This window comes from Grammomys surdaster, unplaced genomic scaffold, assembly GCF_004785775.1.
Source record: "Grammomys surdaster isolate TR1022 unplaced genomic scaffold, NIH_TR_1.0 141, whole genome shotgun sequence".
NCBI lineage: Eukaryota > Metazoa > Chordata > Mammalia > Rodentia > Muridae > Grammomys > Grammomys surdaster.
The window spans coordinates 7,449,256-7,471,593 of NW_021604599.1; the positions used below are offsets into that span (position 1 = coordinate 7,449,256).

The following is a 22,338-nucleotide window of genomic DNA, read 5'->3' on the forward strand; positions in this document are numbered from 1 at the left end:
CATCCTCTCCCTCTCTCCCCATCCTCTCCCCATCCTCCCCCTCTCTCTCCACCCTCTCTCTCCCCACCCTCTGCCTCACTCTCCCTTGCTCCCTTGTACTTTCATGTTCTTTTGCTTTCTTTCTGACTCCATGTACGCGACACCTGTCTCCTAGACTCTACCTTATTTCGCTTTGCACAATAATCTCCAGTTCCATCCACTGTTGTGGGAAATGGCGATTTTTATTCTTCTTATGGTTTTTATTTTTCCACTGTGTATAGGTACTTTATGTAAAAGTCATTTTATCTGCTGGTGGGTACCTAGGCTCATTCCGTTCCTTGCCTTCTGTGAACTGGGCCACAATAAACTCAGATGTGCATGTATCTTTGTTGCATGCTGACTTGGATTTTTTTCAGATATCTACTCAAAAGTACTATAGCTAGATCATGCAGTAGTTCTTTTGCTTTCTCTTTGGTTTTGAGCAGTTTTTACACTGATTTCAATTGCAGCAGTAATTTACATTCCCACCCACGGTGTAAAGGTCCGACTCCCATCCTTGTCTGTGTGTGTTTTTCCTTTCTTCATGATAGTCATTCTGACTTGAATGATATAAAAGTCTCAAGGCGGTTTTGAGTTGTACTTTCTTCTTTTATTTTTCTGGTCATTTCTTTTCCTGTAAGAGCTTTTCAGTTCTTTCGCCTATTTGTTGTTTGGCTTATTTGTTCTTTAGGTGTTTAGTTTTATAATTATTTATATATTCTGTATCACTGTCCTATAACATGGATAGCAGGTAATGTTATGTTTTTTTTCCCAGTCTGTAGGCTATCTCTTCATTCTGCTCTATCTTTAGCTATGAAGAGCCTTTTAATTTGGCATCTTGAACATTCTGGGGTCTCCAAGTCAACTTCAACTTCACAGCTTCTTTTTCCAATGTTTGAGATTCACACATGATCTGGGTTTCTCCAAAGGGCTTGGGTCACTTCTCTACCTCTGTCCTCTGTAGCACTCTAGGCTGTGGTTGATTCCACTCCACTGCTGCTGCCATTCTTGGTGGTCACCCCAGGGTACTGGCATCTCTAACACACTGACTGGGTTTTTTCACTGCAACTAGGCTTCACCAATAGCCTCTCATAGGCACCCTTTATTTTTGCCAAGCCTCAACTTCTTTGCATGACCCATTTAGCCCTGGGCTGTCAACTGCATGTGAGGCTGCACTTGCACCAATGGCCTTCCCTGGCCTCTGACAGTGCCAAGCCTCGGCTGCTCTCCATGACCCCTTGATACCTTCAAAATCAATATCAATATCCCAGAAGATTTCGCCTCATAGATGCTAATCTCTTCTTAATCACTGCTAATTTCTCAGCTCTAGCTAACCAGTGTCAATTGTCCCAATAGCCTCTTCTATTCTTGATTATAAAGCCAGAGCCACATGACTGAAGCTTCTGAGTTCTACTTACTGCTTGCTGGAGCTTGTACATGGCCTGCTCCCTTGTTCTATTCCGTTGTCATCAGCTTTCTGTTTTCCAACTCCTGCACTGCCTAAGCTTGGCCCTTGCTCTGTATATTGTGAACTCAAATATCTGCACTGCTGATCTCCTGAATGCTGAGATTAAATTCATGTACCACCTCGCCTAGACTCGCCTGAACTTAAACTTTCCCTTCCCTGGGACTTGCTTGGTACCAGACTGGCTTTAAACTCAGATATCTCCTTGCCTCTGTTTCCTGGGATTAAAGGGATGTGTGGTATGAGGCCTCTGGTTTCTGCTACTCTATCAGTACTGGAATCTCACTGGGACTCTTCTCAGATATTCTGTTGTTGCCTGTGCCATGGAGATCCTGTAGCTTTGGTTCTGCAGGATTGGCCCCTTCACTCACTCTAGCTGTTCGTAGATGGGGTGGGCCAATTCAAAGCCCTGGATCTGGTCCTGAGAGGTATCTGACTGATTGATCTGCTCTCCAGTTCTCCTGCCTTCAGGGTTGGCTCATCAGAAACCCCCAACCCAGCCCCTTCTCCCAGGCCTTCTGCCCCCACCGTCCCCCAATTCCCCATCCCTCACTCACCACCCCTACACCTCTATCCTGCAGCCCAGGCAAGGTGCAGGGCCCATTCTTCCAAGCATTGCAGCCAGTGAGGAACAGGGCAAGTTCTCCCACTCAAATAACCCTGGGGCCAGCTCTCTGCCCTGCCATAGGTGACAAGGGAGGAGGGAGGAGTTGAGGGTGGCTGCCCCTTGTCCACAACACCACCCAGCAGACAAGAGGCAGGGCTAGCTCTCCTGGACTTGCCACAACTGCCACATCCAGGGCCAGTTCTACTGTGCTGCCCAGGTGAAGTATAGGGTCTGCTCTCAATCTTGTGTTTGAAACCTAACATTTTGATTTGATTTTGCTCAATATTAAAATAAATAATAGTTGATCTCTAAATTTGCATCTTTAATGCAAATACTGGAAAAATAGAGTCTCTCACCCAAGAGCATTTGAACAAAGCATAATGCTAGTGTAAACCCCTCTCAGAGAAGATAATGGGGTGAGTGTATACATTCTGGAGGTCTCAGACATACCATAAACAAAGAGCACTATCCAGATGGGGTCAAAATCCAGGTGGGCACTCTAGCTCTGCTAATAAGTCTGTTGAATGCATACTCGCTTTTGATTATGATATATTAAGCTGTTTCCTCAACAACGTTTACGGAGAAAGAACAAGTCAACCATTCACTTTGGAGTTTTATTTAATCTCATTTTAAATCATGGAATGACCATACAACTACAAAATGCATGCTGAGGAAATTAGATTATGCTATAATCTATAGGGTATGAAGGCTATAAAAATTAAGTTTGTATTTAAGGTCTAGATGAATGTTTCACATCTTACAGTGTGAGTTCTTTTATTAATCAGAATGCTTTGGGGCTAGGGTTGAAGTTCTGTGACAGAGTGTATATTAACAAGCATGAAGCACTGTGTTCAATCTCCATCTTCCCCAAAACAATGAGAATATTTCATTGGAGATCTTTCTGCCCCACCCTTTTTTCCGTTAGAGACTGCTAAGATTAAAGTTGGTTCTAGCAACTTTTACAAGATAAAGCAAAACCTTACTCTAATGTAAGCCAATTTTATGTAACTACTTCCATTTAGAAAATTATAGTGGGGTCTTGGTCAGGTTAACTGTAGCAAGTATGTGTTTTCTTCTGTGGAGTGGGCCTTACATGTAATTAGAAAGTTGTTGGTTAGCCTTGTAATACCTGTACCACTATAGCACCCATGAACATACACCTCATTCTTATGAGAAGAAAACAGCAACAGTGCATATTTTTATGTGAGAAAACCAAGTACTAGAACAAAGCCTACCTGTTCTTATTTAAGTAGCTAAAGAGATGGCTCAGCAGTTAATAGCATTGCTTGCTCTTTCAGAGGTCCTTGAGTTCAATTCCCAGCAACCACATGGTGGCTCACAACTATCTGTAATGGGATCTGATGCCTTTTTCTGGTGTTTCTGAAGACAGCGACAGTGTACTCATATAAATAAAATAAATCTTTAAGAAAAACAAAAGACACAGATACATGTTAAAATACTTGCTAATGCAGCAGCAAAGCTGTAGGTCACATATGTAAATTGTATTAGCATCTATTAAGCTGCTCACACTGATTTTTCAGTATCAGTGACAGAAAAGAGAGTGACAGGGGTGAGAGAGACCCTCTCAAGGATTGGTTCTCTGCAAGGATCTATGACATCTTTGGCCATAAGGTCTTGGTTAGGTTTCAGTCCCAGGTATGAGTTCTGCCTTACTTTGCCATCTGTTGCCGTGATAAACACCTCAAGGTTTTTATTATAACACTTCTGTTCTTGTTAAACATTTTACCAAGCCGGGCAGTGGTGGCGCATACCTTTAATCCCAGCACTTGGGAGGCAGAGGCAGGCGGATTTCTGAGTTTGAGGCCAGCCTGGTCTACAGAGTGAGTTCCAGGACAGCCAGGACTACACAGAGAAACCCTGTCTTGAAAAACAAACAAACAAAAAAAAAACCACCCAAAACCAAAACCAATCAAGGGGGTTATACGTGCTACTCTAAAGACAGCTAACCAAATAAAAACCTCATATTGGTTATGACTAGCTTCAGAGGCATAAACAGAACTCTAAACAACATGCAATTTCTATTATCCTCTTCTGCGGTTTAGTGCGGTTTAGTGCAGTCCTCTCAGGAAGCACTGACCACAGTAGGGACTGTTTCCAAGTCCCCGTTCTACTTCCTCCTGTGTGTAGCTCTCCTCATCAGTAAGCAGGATGTGCTGCAACCATCACTCCATCCTAGACAGGAGGACGAAATGAGAAATGAAGAAAGATGCTAAGTTCCAGGTAGTTGCCACAAGCATATGTCCCATAGCCAGAGTTTTCTCACTTGGACACATATTGATGCAGAGGAGACTGGGGATGGGCTGTCTTCATTTCTGAGAGACATCCACATAATTTAACCATCAGGGTGCAGAAGCAAAGAAGAGCGAATATTCAGAACCTGTCTTTCTGGATCTGGATTACTTCACCCAGTATAACATTTTCCAGTTCCATCTACTTACCTTCAAGTTTCACTCTACAGATTAATACAGTACCTTGTGTATGTGTACTATGTTTTTATTATCCACTCAGCTTCCATTTCTCAGCTGTTGTGGATAGAGCAGCAATGAGCGTGGACAACCAAATGTCTCTAAAGTTGGATATAGAGTGCTTTCATGGTTTATCTTTTATTTATTTATTTTTTATTTTTTAATTTTTTTTTTAGGGTTTCTCTGTGTAGCCCTGGCTGTCCCGGAACTCACTCTGTAGACCAGGCTGGCCTCGAACTCAGAAATCCGCCTGCCTCTGCCTCCCAAGTGCTGGCATCAAAGGTGTGCGCCACCACCACCGCCCGGCTCATGGTTTCTCTTCTTTGTAGATCTGCAGAGAATATAACTGGGAGCAACTACAGAGTCCAGGAAAGTAAACTGGGACCGGGGAAGGCTAGGGGGAGCTCTAGAGGAGGGGAAGGGTTAGTAGGACAAAGGTGCTAAGAAGGGGGAAAAGAAGAAAACAGAGCAAGTTTAACTGGTGAGGGGGGTATGTAAAGGGAGAGAGAGAGAGGAGATAAATGGCACTGGGGGGGGATGTTTGAAAAGGCCATGGGGAGACAAATTATTTTTGTAAGCTCACTTCAAAAAATACACATAACATGTGTGAGTGTGTGTGTGTGTTTATTTATATGGGATTATTCCACATGAGGTGATAATGTTCCCCAAAAGAGTTATAGACTAGCAAAAACTCAAGTGCCAGGCAAGAGACATCTCCCTTTATATTGTTTGGGGGATCCAAAGGTCCCCCAAACAATATAAGCTAATTGCCATTGTCTTTGCTTACCTCACAGAACTTGAAGGTAAGACCCTATTGCTGAAAATACCACTCGTTTCAGACACAGGACTTAAGGAACCAAGCTGACCTGGAAGCTTCTTCCCTGAAGGCTAGCTTTCATAGCATCAGAAGACGGTGCACAAGCTGCCAAGGTAGAGATGTTACAATGGACCTACCCAGCTGCGACACCCGAAATCACAACAACAATTGGTGTAACGAAAGAGTGGCACTTTTATCTTAGGGATAAGCAACAGCTGTTGGATTGGACTTCAAGTTAGCTCAGTAGGAGTGACTCTGTGCTGGTTAGGTCTTGTTCACTTTGACACAGTCCAAGGTCATGTGCAAAGAAGGAACTTCAATTGAGAAAATGCCTCCAGCAGATTGGCCTGTAGGCAAGTCTGTGAGACATTTTCTTAATTGATGTGGGAGGGCCCAGCCTGCTGTGGCTGGTGCCGCCCCTGAGCAGATGGTCCCAGATGTTACAAAAAAGCAGGCTGAGGCAGCCATGAAAAGTAAAACAGTAATCAGCACTCCTCCATGGTCGGTTTCAGGCCCTGCCCCACATTCTTGCCTTAACTTCTTACTCCGACTTCCTTTCACAATAGAATATAAGCTGTAAAATAAAATAAATTCTTTCCTCCCCAAGTTTCTTTTGGTCATGGTGTTTATCACAGCAATCGATGGCAAAGTAAGACAGAACTCATACCTGGGACTGTAAACCTAGCTAACACTTTATGGTCAGAGATGTCATAGACCCTAGCAGAGAACATGCTACTGCCATTTTCTTAAGTCAATCTAGCTTCCAACTGTACTGTATACTAAATACGTGTACTCAGTAAGTGTAGCTCTCACAGATAGAGGCTACTACAGAGATCCACACTGGTAAAAATACAGAAAATAAGTGACAATAGGATATATATATATGTATATATATATATATATATCTCCAAATGATACACACACACACACACACACACAGATATATATATCTACATATATCTATTATATGTATATATATACATATATACATATATATACATATCATACATATATATATCTATATATCTAATATATCTATATCTATATATCTATATCTATATCTATATCTATATCTATCTATCTATCTATCTATCTATCTATCTATCTATCTATCTATATATATACACAATCCAACCACCTACACCCAAGGTTCAGGGAATAGAGGATGGAAAGGTTGTAAGAGCCAGGGAACCAGGATGCCTGCTGGGAGAACGTGTTTTCTAGATACGACAAGGATATCGTACTCATGGAATCTCAACTTCTATCCCTGCTCTGCACAAGGAGCATACTAGTAGACACGGATGGTGGAAAACTTTATATGGCTTCACCTGTAGATGAGATAATCAATGGCTGTACACACACACACACACACACACACACGTCAATACAAATTATAGAAGGAGAGGTTATGAATTTAAGGGAGGGAAATGAATTTAAGGGAGGGAAGACACTGCAGGAGTTGGAGAGGGAGAGGGAGGGGCTGGAAATGATGTAGATACAGTGTACTCTTAAATGAAATTCTCAACAATAATTTTTTTAAGTAAAGAAGGGGAGGAGAATTAATAGAGAGGCCTTAACTCAGGAACTCTCCAATTAGTTCAGATATCCTTTGTACCACTGAAACAATATAGTTACTATGTAGGAGAATAAGTATGCTGAAAGTTGCTAATTTGAAGAAATTTCCTTAAAGAAAGGTGTAAAGAGATGGAGAGAAGGAAGTGGCTTGAAAAATCTGTGTTTCTATGAATTTGGAGCAGTCCACACTGAGACTCACGGGCAGGAAGGAAATGTGGAATTAATAAAAGGAAGTACATTAATCTTAGGAAAATTTCATTCATCTTTCTCTTTCAGTACATTTTTGGTGGCTGCTGTGTTCTGAATGTGTCCCCTAAATTTAATCACAGTTAAATTTAATCACAGTTAAAACAGTTGAAGTTTAATCACCAACATGATAGTATTAAGAGGTGAGGCTTTTAGGGGTGGGTTAGCAACAAGGTTTGTCCTCATGGGTGATCTTATACAAAAAAAATGATTAATGATCTTATACAAAAAAAAGCGTAAGGGGGCTTCTGATCATTTGTCAGCTGAGGACACAGCAGGCATCTTCTCTGGAGGACACAGAATCCACACCTTCATCAGACAACAAACCCGTGCATGCCTTAACCTTGGACTTCACCATCTTTAGAACTTCATGAAGTAGTTTTCTATCACTTGCCAGGTCCCCAGTCCAGTGTTCTGTTATAACAGCATGGAGGAACTAAGTCAGCGAGGAACTTACTCAAAGGAAGTTGAAGGAATCAGAAGACACTGGTCTCTAGTTCAGGTAGCACAGTCTTTGTTCAGTAAATTGAACCCTCTTTAAGGGAAATAGAGAGAGGGGCACGAGGAAGAGAGGCAGGGAGCTCTCATTCATTCCTGTGTTTTTATTTACATTTAAGAAATAGTGACCTTCTATTTACATTAAAGAAATACTCCTGTGTGTTTTGAGTATACTTCCTTAAAATTATAAATGCTAGACAGTAAGATAGATGTAAAGCCACAAATGTTAGTTTCTAACTGTTATTGATAAGAAGATATTGCTTAAACTATCTATCTAAGCAATTACAACATAAATTACTTCACTTTTTTTTGTCTTACTCAATACAGCTCCTTGCTTAATATTATATTTTACAGACAATAAGCGCAACTCTCTATCTAGTCTGCCTGCAGGCTTTCGTTAGTGTTTGGTTTTGCCTTTGAATTTATTTGGCTGGCTTTATAAATGACTGACATGTAAGCTAAGCCTTATTAATAATAACATTATTCAATCACCACAAGATAACAAAGCATAAAAGTGTTGCCAACAGCCTTTGAAATGAAAGTCATACCTCCTAAAACATGGAAATGTACGGATTTCATCTGCTGGCTGCTTTCAATATTCTAGTGAGAAGTGCTGTGTATTTTAACAGAAGATAATCAAGCACTGAATTCCAATAGTCAGCTTTAACCAAAGCAGTCACAAGAATAGCTGCCAATACTCTGAGGCCTTCCTGATATGTTCCCCACATGTTCATATGTAAGCAAGCTGGTAAACATTAAATATTTATAAAAAAATATTTTGTTTGTTTTATTTGCTAAGTAAGAAGTAGTCTAATTGTGAAACTCTCAGTTTCCTTTTCTCTAAGCCAGGAGCTATTGCTGGCCATGAGCGAGCCTATGCAGGAAGTTGAAAAAACAAAAAAAAGTGAGAGGAGAAAGAAAGGCGAGCTGGCATTCTTTTCCTTCAGACTTAGATATGGTCAGAGCACTTAACTTTTCTCCTGGCGACGGATATAACTATTCAAGGAAGAAAAGAAAATGGAACAATGGGAAGTGACAGGGAAATATGCCCAAGGATTTTGAAAAAGGAAGGTGACTGTCACAAAGCTGAGCAGCTAGAATCTAGACTCCCTGGGAACTTACCTGTTTTACTCCTCACTAGCCGGGATCCTACTGTGCAAAGCTCACATACAGCTCAACTGAGGTCTCTCCCCAGCAGGGCAGGAATCATTTCTGAGCTTCAGCCCCTCTTCTGGAGGCTTACAGTAGCTGTGGTGCACCTGAAGCTGCAGAGCAAGAGCTGTCTGGAGTACTCAGTGACTTTAGAACCCAAACTGTGCACCTGAAGCTACAGAGCGAGAGCTGGCTGGAGTACTGAGTGATTTAGAAGAGCGAGAGCTGGCTGGAGTACTCAGTGACTTAGAACCCAAACTGTGCACCTGAAGCTGCAGAGCGAGAGCTGGCTGGAGTACTGAGTGATTTAGAAGAGCGAGAGCTGGCTGGAGTACTCAGTGACTTAGAACCAAACTGAAGGTAGTAAGGAGTTCTTTGAGCTAAATTATATTTGCTGCAGTGTAAGAAAATATTACGTTACATTACATCACATCAGGAGCTGATAAACCATAGACTGCTCCCTCTTTTGTTTTTGAATGGACTGCAAGTTATTAATGGTTTTTACAGTTTTTAATAAACTGAAATCTGAATTTTAAGGGTGGTAGAAATCTGTCTTCTCCTTTATTATATAATCAAATTCTCCTCCCCCCCATGTTTGATTTTGGGATAATAAAGAATTTATTATCTGGTTTGTGTTTTGTTTTTAAAGCTTTCAAATCCCTGGTTTGGAAGAACATGAAATTTCTGGTCGGGCGGATCTGGAGTGAGTCAGAGCTGTTACTCACTATGTTATGACCTTGAACATGATACTTAATGTCCTTTAGTTTCCTGTTTATGTTTCGTTTCCTGTCTGTGAAATGGGCACACAAGTAGTATTTACCTTAGAGTTAAATATGTTTAATATGCTTAATGCGATATTCATTAGATAGTAAGGGCTCCACACATCGTTATTATTGCTGTTATTATTATTGTTTTGCCATAAATTCATTGACATTAAATAGAATAACAAGGCTAACTGTGGAGGGAAGTTTAAGATAAATGAATAACTGTGATACATTCTACCATATCATGTGCAGGAATTGTTTTTTACCCACTTTAAACGACATTTTCAATTAATCAGTAATAATAAAGGCTCTCTTAGAAAAACGGCAAATCTTCTGTTATGCTAGAATAAAGGTCTAGAAAAAAGAATCAGATCTAGTTACCTTGGGAGAACTGAGGCTCTAAATAGTAAATAGATTAAAACCTTGTTCTTCACCTTTATTCATAATAGCCAGACACTGGAAACAACTGAGATAGCCCTCAATTGAAGAACAAATAAAGAAATTTTGATACATCTACACAACGGAATATTATTCCGCTATTAAAAACAAAGGCATCGTGAATTTTGCAGGCAAATGGATTGAACTTGAGAATATCATCCTAATGAGGTAACCCAGATCCAAAAGCACAAGCATGGTATGTATTTACTTATAAGTGGATATTAGCCATAAAGTACAAGATACCCATGCTGCTACACTCCTCACCCAAAGACGCTAAACAAGAAGAAAAGCGCAGTGAGGATGCCCAAATCTCACTTAGAAGGGGGAATAAAATAGTTGTAGGAGGCAGATGGAGGGAGGGAACTGAGTGGGAAAAGGGATGAGAGGGGAATGGAGAAGTTTTCAGGATCTGGTGTGGGGAGAGACAGGGAAAATGGCCAGAGGGCCATGAGAATGAATAGAAATCTGCAGCTGGTGTGGGTGTGGGTGTGGGGGGCATCTTGAAGATGTTCCAGAGACCTGGGATAGGGGAGACTACCAAGAATCTATAGGGGTGATCTTAGCTGAGACTTACTGCTGTGGGGATATGGAACCTGAAGAGGCCACCTCCTGTAGCCCAATGGAGTCATAGGGACACCAACCTATCCACAAAGTTTTTGACCCAAACTTTATTCTTCCTACAAGAAATGCAGGGATGGAGGATGGAGCAGAGACTGAGGGAACGGCCAAGCAATAACTGGTTCAACTAGAGACCCATCCCACGGGCAAGCACCAATCCCTAACACTATTGATGATCTTCTGCTGTGCTTGCAGACAGGAGCCTAGGATGGCTGTCCTCTGAGAGGCTCCACCCAGCAGCAAACTCACACAGATGCAGAGATCCACAGCCAAACAGTAGATGAAGCTTGGGGACTCTTATGGAAGAATAGGAAGATTGCGACCCTGAACGGGATAGGAACTCCATAGGAAGATCAACAGATTGAACTAAACTGGATCCTTCGGGCTCTCAGAGACTGAACCACCAACCAATGAGTATACACAGGCTGGACCTAGGCTGGCCCTTCCACGTGTAGCTCGATCTTCATGTGAGTCCTGAACAACTGGAGCAGGGGGTATCCCAAAAGCTGTTGCCTGTCTCTGGGATATGTTCTACTAGCTGTGCTGCACTGTCTGGCTTCAGTGGGAGAAGGAGTGCCTAAACCCTGCAGAGACTTAATGTGCCAGGGTGGGGGGATACCCAGAGGGGGCTTCACTCTCTCAAAGGAGAAGGGGATGGGGGATGGGGGATGGGGGAAGGACTGTGGGAAGAGAGCACCAGGAGGGGGGGCAGACAGTGATGTAACATGAACAAATTTTTAAAAAAAGGAAGCCAAAAAAAAATGAAAGAAAGAAATAAGGAAAAAGAAAAAGAAACCCTTGCTCGTCTGAAATTCTGTTCAGTTACTAAAGTGAGAAAAGAAAACGACAACCTCATAGATTCAATGGATAATTATTTTATTGGAAAGGGATCTACAAAAAGACAAAAGGATCAATTTTACCAAGTTATAAGCCTTATGTTTGAACCTGAGATTAGAACTTTAAGCTGCTAAAATTATCAATTCTCTGTGAAAAACAAAACAAAAAAACTGGCATAAGATCTGAGTACATGATTGCCTTTACCTAAAATAGTAGTTAAGAGATAAAACTCAACGTAAGATAAAATTGACCAGTGTGCACAATTCAATGTTTTTCAGTGGATTCAGAGTTGTTCTACCACAATGATAGTCAAGTTTAGACCATTTTTATTACCATAAAAAAAAAAAACCACGGTGCCCAGTAGCAGTGACTATTAAACCCCTAGGAGTTAGTGACCCCTTAGGAGTCACTAACCTATTTTCTGTATCTCTAGATTTGCCTCTTGTGGACATACTATATTAATGGACTTGCATAATACACAATCTTTATGAATGGCTTTATCTTTTAGCATGTCTTTGAGATATGTTTACCTGGTAGCAAGTCACCAGTACTTTGTACCTGTTTCTCACCAATTAATTTTTTCCAGTCTGGATATATCACATTTTGTTTGTCTATCAGTTGATGGGTGTTTGGAGTACATTGAACACCCAATCTATATAACTGATTAAAACCTCATTTTTGAGGGGCTGGAGAGACGGCTCAGCACTTAAGAGCACTGATTGCTCTTTCAAAGGTCCTGAGTTCAATTCCCAGCAACCACACGGTGGCTCACAATCATCTGTGATGCCCTTCCATGCCCACGCAGCAATGCTTGCTAGCCCCTCTTAAGGCCTGAAGTTAAATATGGTCAAAACACATAAAAAGATGCTCACTCTTGTTCAAATCCAAGGAAATGCAACTGATGATCACATTGAGATACTATTTTGTATTTATTTGGTAAAGAATAAATGTCTGCTAATACTGACTCTGCACCAATATGATCTCTTACATTGTTTGGAAAATGTATGAATGTCTCAAAATGAAGCAAAACAGCAACACCTGAAAACAATTGACAGGAAATTCAGTAGTGAAGCTGGAAATGCAGCAAACCCCAAGAGATTATACATTGAATGGTGCTCTTTTTTATAAAACTGAAAAACAAACACTGGTCAACATTATTTATGTGCATGTGTATAAGGACAGACCATAACAAACACATAAAGGAATGTTTAGCATTCCCAAGTCAATTCATCCTTGTAGTTAGTATTCTAGGCTGGAAAAGAAGAGACACAATTTAATGTTTTTGGGTTAGGGGTGCTGCCAAGGAGTCCATTATAAACAAATACAAAGGAATCCAGAGACTGATGAGAATATTATGAACCAACAAATACAATTAGTAATCTGAGTTTACCTTATATCCAAGTACATGAGAAAAAAAGTAAATAAAACTAATTATTACATTGTAAAACATGAGATAGCTATAATACATAATTACAATTGTAGAAAAATTACAATTTATAGTATGACTTCATAATCATTTTTTTCCATGTGAATGAAAACGATGGACTTCATGAGAATAAAAAAATGTCAACTTGAGAAAGTCTGTCCTGTGGTGAAGCTGCCCAAGTCCTAAGTGTTGCCTCAGCCCTAACAACAGACCGTAGCTAACTGAGCTTCGAGGCAAGGGAACTCCTAGCGTCCAAACAACAAAGTGCAGTTTGGCTCACCCTCAGAGGACACTCCCCTAAAGCGTGTATTACTCCCGGGGGTGTGTCCCGCTCTATAAGGGGCGTGCCCATTGTGCGTGGGGGCGTATTTATCTCTGCGTAGGGGCGTGCCTCCCCGGGAAGGCGTGTCTAGTTTTCACAGTAGCGTAGCTGGAGGGCGGGTTGGTTCCTCAGAGTCAGGCTCCGCGACGCGCTGTGGTGATGTCATCAGCCCCGCGCCGACTGGATCCTGTCGCGGAAGTGCTACTGGTGGCAGCTTTTTAGCTGAGTGCTGCTGTACTGCTGGCAGCATGTTACCTACTATGAAAACTGTGGAGACGGAAGAAGAGTACGCGGAGGATTGTCCTGAATTGGTCCCCATTGAGACCAAAAACCAAGAAGAAGAGGAAAATCTTGACTTCATCATTAAGATTCCAGTCACAATTGTCACCGGGTATTTAGGTAATTAACGGGGGGCTGCCGTGTCTCCTCAGGCTCCCGGGCCTCCTGGCCGAGGACAAATCTTCGAGGTAGGGGCTGGGGTCTCTCCTAGCATTTTCAAAGGTGGTTTTGAAAACCAGACTCACCTTTTAATTTTGTGGCCTCATGATAAGTTGTTTTACTTTTGTGAAGCTCAACCCCCTCAGTTTAGAATGGAAATAATAAGTCGTTGAGTTTTCTCATCCGAAAACAAGACAAAACAAAACGTTCTTAAATGATGTCCTGATCAAGAAAAAAAAGAGAAAGAAAGAAAAGAAAAGAAAAGAAAACAAAGATGCGGTCTGTAGATTGCCTTGGCTTAGTGGATTCCATTTCAAAGGAACCAAACTCTTCCAGCCATTAGTGGCAAGTATTTACTGTCCTAAACTGCTCATTCCCCTTTTGAGGGCTGCTTGCAAAGCAGTGTAAGAGATTGACTTAGAGCCGGGCGGTGGTGGCGCACGCCTTTGATCCCAGCACTTGGGAGGCAGAGGCAGGCGGATTTCTGAGTTCGAGGCCAGCCTGGTCTACAGAGTGAGTTCCAGGACAGCCCGGGCTATGCAGAGAAACCCTGTCTCGAACAAAACAAAACAAAACAAAACAAAAAAAGAGGTTGACTTAGAGAATAAGACCTTTGCTTTGGACACTTTCCTAAGCTGGTGGTCTTGAGGGTGCACAGGGCATTCTTGAAAACACAGATCTGTGAGCATGGTGCAGTTTTCTAAAGATCAGTTCATATGCTTATGTTTTGTTGGAAATGTTTACAAATATCCTTTGAAAGCATTACAGTTAACAGAAGGCAACAACAAATAAGTGAAAAAATATAAATCAGGTGGTACTCTTGTTGCTTTGTGCTGCAACAAACAAGCTAGATCTCGGTCAACCCTTTACATACCACTAAGAAATCACTGGTGCCTCCACACCAGGGTTTTACATCTCTCCCCCCCCCTTTCTAGAGTCAGACCAAGGATATTCTAGATTTTACTTGGGCTTCATTTTTATAAAAGAATAACATTTTTAATTCAGGCGCTACTCTGTAGAAGTGGAGCAAATTCCATGCTCAAAGAGCATACTTCAGACTTACCCCTTTGCCTTTGTACATTTTGCTTACTGAGAGGTAAAAGGAGCAATACAGGTAATGGCCTGAAGCTCTGGGGTCAGGACTAACTCCAGCAACCGCCATGTTACTGATTGAACCTAGGGGACAGTTTGTCTCCTTTGCCTGTTTTGAAATTCTGAAATACCGGGAACACTGTCCCACTGGCCTCCTCCATTTCTGCTCTATTTGTCCACCTATTTCTCTGGCTTCTATCCTTCAGTTTCACTTCTGTATAGTTTGTATTTTAAAGCCTTATAGGCTATTTCCATACTTAACGTGGCCAACACTCTGGACACTTATATCTTTTCAAATCCTGCTCCTGAGATTCCCAGCCATCTGCAACACTAACAGTATTTCCTCCTAACTACAGTAGTCCAGAGTCTCCCTGCTCCTTAATACTTTTTTGGGTTTTTTTGGTTTGTTATTTTTTGTTTTTGTTTTGTTGTTTGTTTGTTTGTTTGAGACATGGTTTCTCTGTGTAGTCCTGGCTGTCCTGGAACCCACTCTGTAGACTAGGCTGACCTGGAAATCAGAAATCCGTCTGCCTCTGCCTCACAAGTATTGGGATTAAAGGTGTGTGCCAATATATCTTTGTGCTAGCCCTGCTTTTCACTACAAAATGTTAGTTTGATTGTCACACCCTTTAGTAGGTTCTACTTAGGTGAAAATTCAGGTTCCTTAGCAGGAATTCGAGGACTTCTGTGATCTGGTTCCTGTTTTCAACCTTCCTAATACTGTAAGCCTTTAATACATTCATGTTCTGGTTAATCTGTCCCCCCAACCCCCACCATAAAATTATTTTTGTTGCTACTTCATGACTAATTTTGCTACTGTTACAAATTATAAGTACCTGATATGTAGGATGGTCTTCGGTAACCCCTGTGAAAATCATTTGACCCCACCAAAGAGGTCAGGACACAAAAGTTGAGAACTACTGTCTTGAATACTTCTTCCTGTAACTACTCTAGCTAGATAGCCCTCTTAAGTTCTCCATAGCGTTTTGTATGTCTCCTGTTGAATGATCAACCTGCAACAAAATATCTTTCTAATTTGTATCTAAATCCTCCACCATCTTCCCCCACTTAATATTTTTAAGCTCCATGGAAGCAGAAACTTCAATTTAGTGCATGCTATATACTTTTTGTTGAATGTGAATTATATTGCAGTGTCTTTTCATAATGTGGGTAATTATTAAGCCCTAATAATTCTTCAGAGGAAATCTCTTACATTCATGACTTTTAATTTTCTCATTGGTCTGTACATAATTATGTTCCAGGCCTCCTATTTTAAAAATTTTCTCATTTTTCTGTGTTCTTAATCTGTCTCCTACACATCACCCAATTAGGTTGAGCTTCCCAAAGCATTTTAAAATGTCATCTCTTAAAAAACTTTTAAAAGGAGTATGACCTAAAATGTTGAAGATATTAGTACCCTGATATTCTCTTAATATCTCCTGGTTATACCCTAGGAAATTTGCAAATGTATTTTAGTAGACATGTGCAAACTATGTGTAAAAACACTTTAGCATTACTGCTTGTGACAGCGAAATATTGGGGACAACCAAAATGGCTACCTACATAAAAAGGAATGATATATTCCAATAATTGAAGTGCTGTGCAGTTAAGGTATTGTTTAGAGGTATTTAAAAAAAAATACTTGGGAATTTTTGGTTCACAAGGTTAATGTTTCTCTTCTGCTTGAGATGAACAAACTAGGTTTGTTATGCCACCTGCTGGATAAAGTTAGTGTAGTCTTAAGAATTTCTCTACTGAATAGTCTGTTGTGTATACTTACTACGTCTGTACTGTTTCATAAAATCAGTTTTATAGTAATAGACTGCTTAAGCATACTATAGTTATATAGTCAACCTGAATTTATAGCTAGTTCATGGATGTTGAAATAGGTTGAATAAGTTTAGGGAAGTAACTATTCTTACTTAAAGAAAAGGCATCATGAAAGAAATCAACATTTTTTTTTAAATAAGTGACATTTTTTAGAACATAATTCATTAACTTTTTACTGAATATAAAATTTAGACCCCCTTTATTGCTGTAGAAGTTATAAAAAGATATTATTTTAGTCATGTTAAGTTGGAAAACTGACTCAACTTGTAAGATTGTTTGTAATTACTTATAAGATATATATATATGTAATAATTTCAAAATTTTCAGAGATTTTTAAGTAATGGAAAATAGCACATAAACTCTTAGAAACACTAAGATACTTTACATTCTTTTTGTGTCCTCAAAATTAGTCTTTAAATTTTGTTGCTTTAATGTATTTTATAGGTGCTGGAAAGACAACACTTCTGAACTACATTTTGACAGAACAACATAATAGAAAAATAGCAGTGATTTTAAATGAATTTGGAGAAGGTAAGTGAAGCTCGATAGCTGTTATGTTACAATAACGTTTGGGGCCCTTTATTCTACTGCTGGATTAGTGCTCTACTTAAAGATAAGATTGGATGGTATTATAATATGAGGCTACTATGAATAGTTTCATAAAAATAGTATTAATTTTTATTAATCTAGCCTGGAGTTTGCAGTGTAGTGGCAAAAGATTATAAGAGAGACCCTGCCTCCAGCAGGTGAGAACCAACTTCCAAAAGTTTAACCTCCACATACAGTCTATCTGCATCAAACTCAACCCTCTCCCACACACAAATAAGTAAAATACATTTAAAGAGATCGATTGATGGATTGTGGTACAAGGTTTCCTGAATGCCAAGAAAGTTCTACCTCTCTCTCCTGTGCTTTCAACCATTAAAAAAAAAAAGGAAGGATTTCTAATAGTGCTTTTCTAGCTTTTTATTAATGATACTTTATTGTACACTGGTTATATTTACTTTTTATTTCTTACTGTTTTTCTTTATTTCGTAGTTTTAATGGTTTTTGCGTTTTGCAACATCTTCCTTTATTAATGTTTTATATAGCTTAGTATTATATAATACTCTATCATCACCCAACTAAAACATGAATAGAAAATATATTTCTTGTTTTGTTTTGATTACTCTTTGAAACTTTTCCCTGGCATTGGTACATTGTATGTAAAACATCTAAAATCATTCTTATGATAAACATCTCTTTTATTTAAATAAAAGTCTAATTTTTAAATGGCTACATGATACTTTGGCCAAAAACCTTTGTGAGAATGAAGTCGAGTCTTAGTGCATATTTAGAATCCTGAACTATCTTGTAACAGGAACCACCAGTTTAGTAAGGAATTAAAAGAAAAGCAATCTCATAAAAGACTGAAGAACATAAGAAACCCAGTGTTTAAAAAAGTATCTCAGTATATTTAGAAAGTTGACAGTAAATGAGAAGAAAAATGTTTTCAGGGTAGTTCCTTTATTAAAGACTAGGACTGGGCAAGTGAGAGTCCTAAGAAGGAAGGAGATATAGTTATCAGTTTTAGAATTATCTTCCTAGGAACCTAATTTATTTATTTAATATTTTATAAATATATTTTATGTAAATAAGTGGTCTTGCCTTCATGTATGTTTGTATATACATGAATGCTTGGTGACTATGGATGTCAGAAGATGGTGTTAAATCCCTTGGAACTAGAGTTATAGCTGGTTATGAGCCGACATATGGGTGTTGAGAATCAAACCCAGGTCTTCTGCAAGACCAACAAGTGTACTTAACCTTTGAGCCTTCTCTTCAGCCTCTATTCATTGAATTTTTTAAAAATATTTTTATTTCTGTGCATGTGTGTTTATGTGTGCAGGTCCTTGGAAGTTATAAATGGATCTTGAATCCCCTAGAGCTGGAGTCATAGGTAGTTGTGACCCATCTACTGTTCAGAGTGGTTCTGGGAACTGAACTCTGGTGCTCTGCAAGAGCAGCAAGTGCCGTTAACCACTGCACCGAGTGTTTGTTCAGCTCTGGTTTTCTACATTCTTGAGATAAGGTCTCACTGAGCAGCCTAGGGTGATGTGGAACTTGCTTTGGGCCCAGTTGTATCTTTTTTTGTTTTGTTTTGTTTTGTTTTATTTTTTCAAGACAAGGTTTCTCTGTATAGTCCTGGATGTCCTGGAACTCACTCTGTAGACCAGGCTAGCCTCGAACTCAGAAATCTGCCTGCCTCTGCCTCCCAAGTGCTGGGATTAAAGGTGTGCGCCACCACCACCCGGCGTTGTTTTTTTGTTTTTTTGTTTTTGTTTTTTTTGTTTTTTTTTTGTTTTTTTTGGTTCCAGTTGTATCTTAAACTCCAGATTCTTCTGCCTCAGGCTCCTCAGTGTTGGGATTACAGGTATGTACCATGCCTGGCTTTATTTAAATTTTATAGAAAGAAAAGTTAAAAATCATCTAGCATACCATAATCTAAATATTTACTGAAGTAAATACTTACCTTGGGTTTGATTTTTATTGTTCAAAAGAAGAGGGATTCTGGCTTGCATCACAGAAGAGTCATCAGTATACTTTTTGAGGCTTTTAAGCTGTTAGTAAAATTTGAAGTTTTATTGATTGATTTAGAGTCATGAAAGGATACATGTTCTAAGCTATAGTTTCTGTGTTATAATCTGCTGTTCAGAACTCTATTTGTGAATATCCTTCTCTGGGTTTCCTTTTGTTTGTTTGTTTTGTTTTTGGCTAGTGAACAAAATATAAAAATTGTCTGTTTATATTTCTAGGGAGTGCAGTAGAGAAATCCTTAGCCGTTAGTCAAGGTGGAGAACTCTATGAAGAATGGCTGGAACTTAGAAACGGTTGCCTCTGCTGTTCCGTCAAGTAAGGAGTGGGTTTACTAAGTGCCTGTTGCCTGACTTAGGATGTCTGCTGATTCTATTTCCAGCTTCAATCTTCCTTTATAGATTTAACTGAATTTACTTATCTAGCTTGTATCATTGTATTTTGGGGTAGGATATACCTTAATTGGATTATATCTTCTTTCTTTCTTGCTATTTTCTATTTGTTCTAATGTTTTTATTCTTTCACTGAATTTTTTAAAATTATTTTCAGTGTCTTATTTCATATATAAAGAAAGATTATTCTGAGTTTAATGCATCATCAGTCTTATTTCCAAGTATTCAACCTCTTTTTTTTCTTCTTAAAATTTTTATTTTTAAAATTTTTATTTTTATGTGTATTAGTGTTCTGCCTGCATGTATGCCTGTGTACCACATTCACGCATGGTACCCACAGTCTAGAGAGAGAGTGAATGCCTCGAAATTAGAGTTACAGACAGTTGTAAGCCACCATATGGATGGTATGAATTAAGCTCTGTTCTTCTGGAAGATCAGCAATTGCTCTTACCCACTGAGCCATCTCTCCAGCCACTAGGCATTCAACCTTTAAAAAAAGTGACTGTCATAAAAGAATAATTGGACTGGGAGATGTCTCTGTGGGTAAAGTGCCTCCCACACAAGCTCGAGGACCTAAGTTTAAAACCCCAGTGCCAACATGGAAAGCCAGGGATAGTAGTGTGAGTTACCCAGTGCTGGGTAGGCCAAGACTGGTAGATTCCTGGAGATCCCTGGCCAGGCAGGGATGAATAGCTGATTGGTGAGCGCCAGGTTCAAGTGAGAGACCTTGTTAGAAAAAAAAAAAAAAGATAGAAAGCCATTGAGCAAGATACCCAACATTGGTATCTGTCCTCTATATGCACACCTGATACCTACAAACACACAAAAAGCGGGGAGAACTAGCCAAGACTGACGGCACAGACTTGTAATCTGAGCTACTTGAGGGGCTAATATAGGAGGATCCTAAATTCAAGGTGTATTTGGGCTACCAAGTGAGTCAAAGCTAGCTTGAGGAACTTAGTGAGATCCTATATCAAAACAAAAAAGCAGAAAGAAGACTGGGAATGTAGTTAAGTAGTAGCATGTTTTGTTTTGTTTTGTTTTGTTTTGTTTTTTCGAGACAGGGTTTCTCTGTATAGCCCGGGCTGTCCTGGAACTCACTGTGTAGATCAGGCTAGCCTCGAACTCAGAATCCACCTGCTTCTGCCTCTCAAGTGCTGGGATCAAAGGTGTGCGCCACCACCACCCGGCTTTTCCCCTGTCATTTGTGATCTTAGATGTTTGACACTGAGTCAAACTTTTTGGAAAGAGGAAGTACTTATAAAGCGTTTCTTAACCAAAAGGCAATACATTCAGTATTTGCCCTTACTTTTGCTATTTAAGAATAAAAATCAGGTATTAAAGCCTGTAATGCCAGCGTTTGGGAGCTGGAAGCAGGAGATTTGACAGTTCGAGGCCAGGCTGAGCTGCATAGTGAGATACTATCAGAAATTACATTAAATCCAATTCAGACTAGAGTTAAATGGTATGCAGTGACTTTCCTTTAATTTCAATTTAATCAATTTCCTTATTGAACTACTCTAGATAATAAATTTTATTATTAGTTATAATGGTTTTCTTTTATAAAGCTGTAAAATAAATACTGACTTTTGTTAGATAACATCTTTTGCTTTTTGTTTTAATAAAGTATTAACTTACTACATATCATTTCTGTATTTGCACCTATTTTCTTGTTAAATATTGGACATTTTATTAGAATTTAAATTTGTAAAAAAAAGAATTTAAATTTGTGTGTACTTGAGAATATTTTTGTGTTGTATTGTTAACTACATTTTAAGATGTTCTTAGATTTAAAAAATCTTCAGGTAATCAGTTATTACTATGTTTTTGGTATTTCCCAGGGACAGTGGACTTAGAGCTATAGAGAATCTGATGCAGAAGAAGGGCAAGTTTGATTACATACTCTTAGAGACGACTGGGCTAGCAGATCCTGGTAAGAAATGATTTTATTAGACATCAACATATACTTCTTTGAGACCTTAGAAAAATATTTGAAATAAGTATTTTTTTGCATATGTTTGTGTAGAGTATATCCATGTATGTATGCATGTTCAAATGTGTGTGGGGCTCATGCATGTGCCTGTTCACGCAGTGACTCGAGGTTGACATATCTTCGGTTGCTTTCTACCTTATGTATTGATGATGTAGGGTCTCTCAATGAACTGAGCTTGTCACTTTGGCTGGTTTGGCTAGCCACCTTGCTCCAGTGATTCCCTGTCTCTGGATTCTCTTTATTTACTTCACCGTGATGGAATTACATGTAGGTAGGCATGCCTACCTAGCTTTTATGTGAACATTTTGGATCCAGTCTTGACATTTGCACAAAAGTCCTTTACCTGTTGAGCCATTTCACCAGCCCTAAAACTTTACTCTGGTTTTAATTTTCGTTGTTGTTCAGGGGAAGAGAAATTCTAGCTTGCATCATTGAAGAGTCATCAATGTACTTCTTAAGACTTTTAAGCTGTTAATAGAATTTAAACTTTTACCAGTTGATTTGTAGTTGTTGGTAGGAATGAGTTAGGATTTTTTTATAAAGATTTATTTTTATATGTATATATGTATATGCATGTACCATATGTGCTCAGATGCCCAAAGAAGCCAAAAGTGGCTGTTAAATCCCCTGGAACTGGAGCTTTAGGTGGTTGTGAGCTGGCTGACATGGGTGCTCTTGAGATTGAGTAGGCCAACACTGTCATTAAGGATTAGGCCCCACGGGGCTGGAGAGAGGGCTCAGCAGTTAAGA

At 39.5% G+C, this 22,338-nt stretch overlaps 1 protein-coding gene across 2 annotated transcripts in view; it reads left to right on the forward strand.

Moving 5' to 3' along the window:
* The first annotated feature begins 13,430 nt into the window (after positions 1 to 13,430).
* LOC114618344 (COBW domain-containing protein 1) overlaps positions 13,431 to 22,338 on the forward strand; it is a 45,283-nt gene continuing 36,375 nt past the window's right edge. Inside the window, exons 1-4 of one of the 2 annotated variants that reach the window (XM_028764051.1) lie at positions 13,431 to 13,668; positions 17,074 to 17,160; positions 19,425 to 19,521; positions 21,437 to 21,528. In XM_028764051.1, coding sequence (XP_028619884.1) covers positions 13,518 to 13,668; positions 17,074 to 17,160; positions 19,425 to 19,521; positions 21,437 to 21,528 — 427 coding nt within the window. In that variant the 5' untranslated portion in view covers positions 13,431 to 13,517. Of the gene's footprint in view, positions 13,737 to 17,073; positions 17,161 to 19,424; positions 19,522 to 21,436; positions 21,529 to 22,338 lie in introns of both variants that reach the window. The other variant, XM_028764052.1, reaches the window with a different exon arrangement.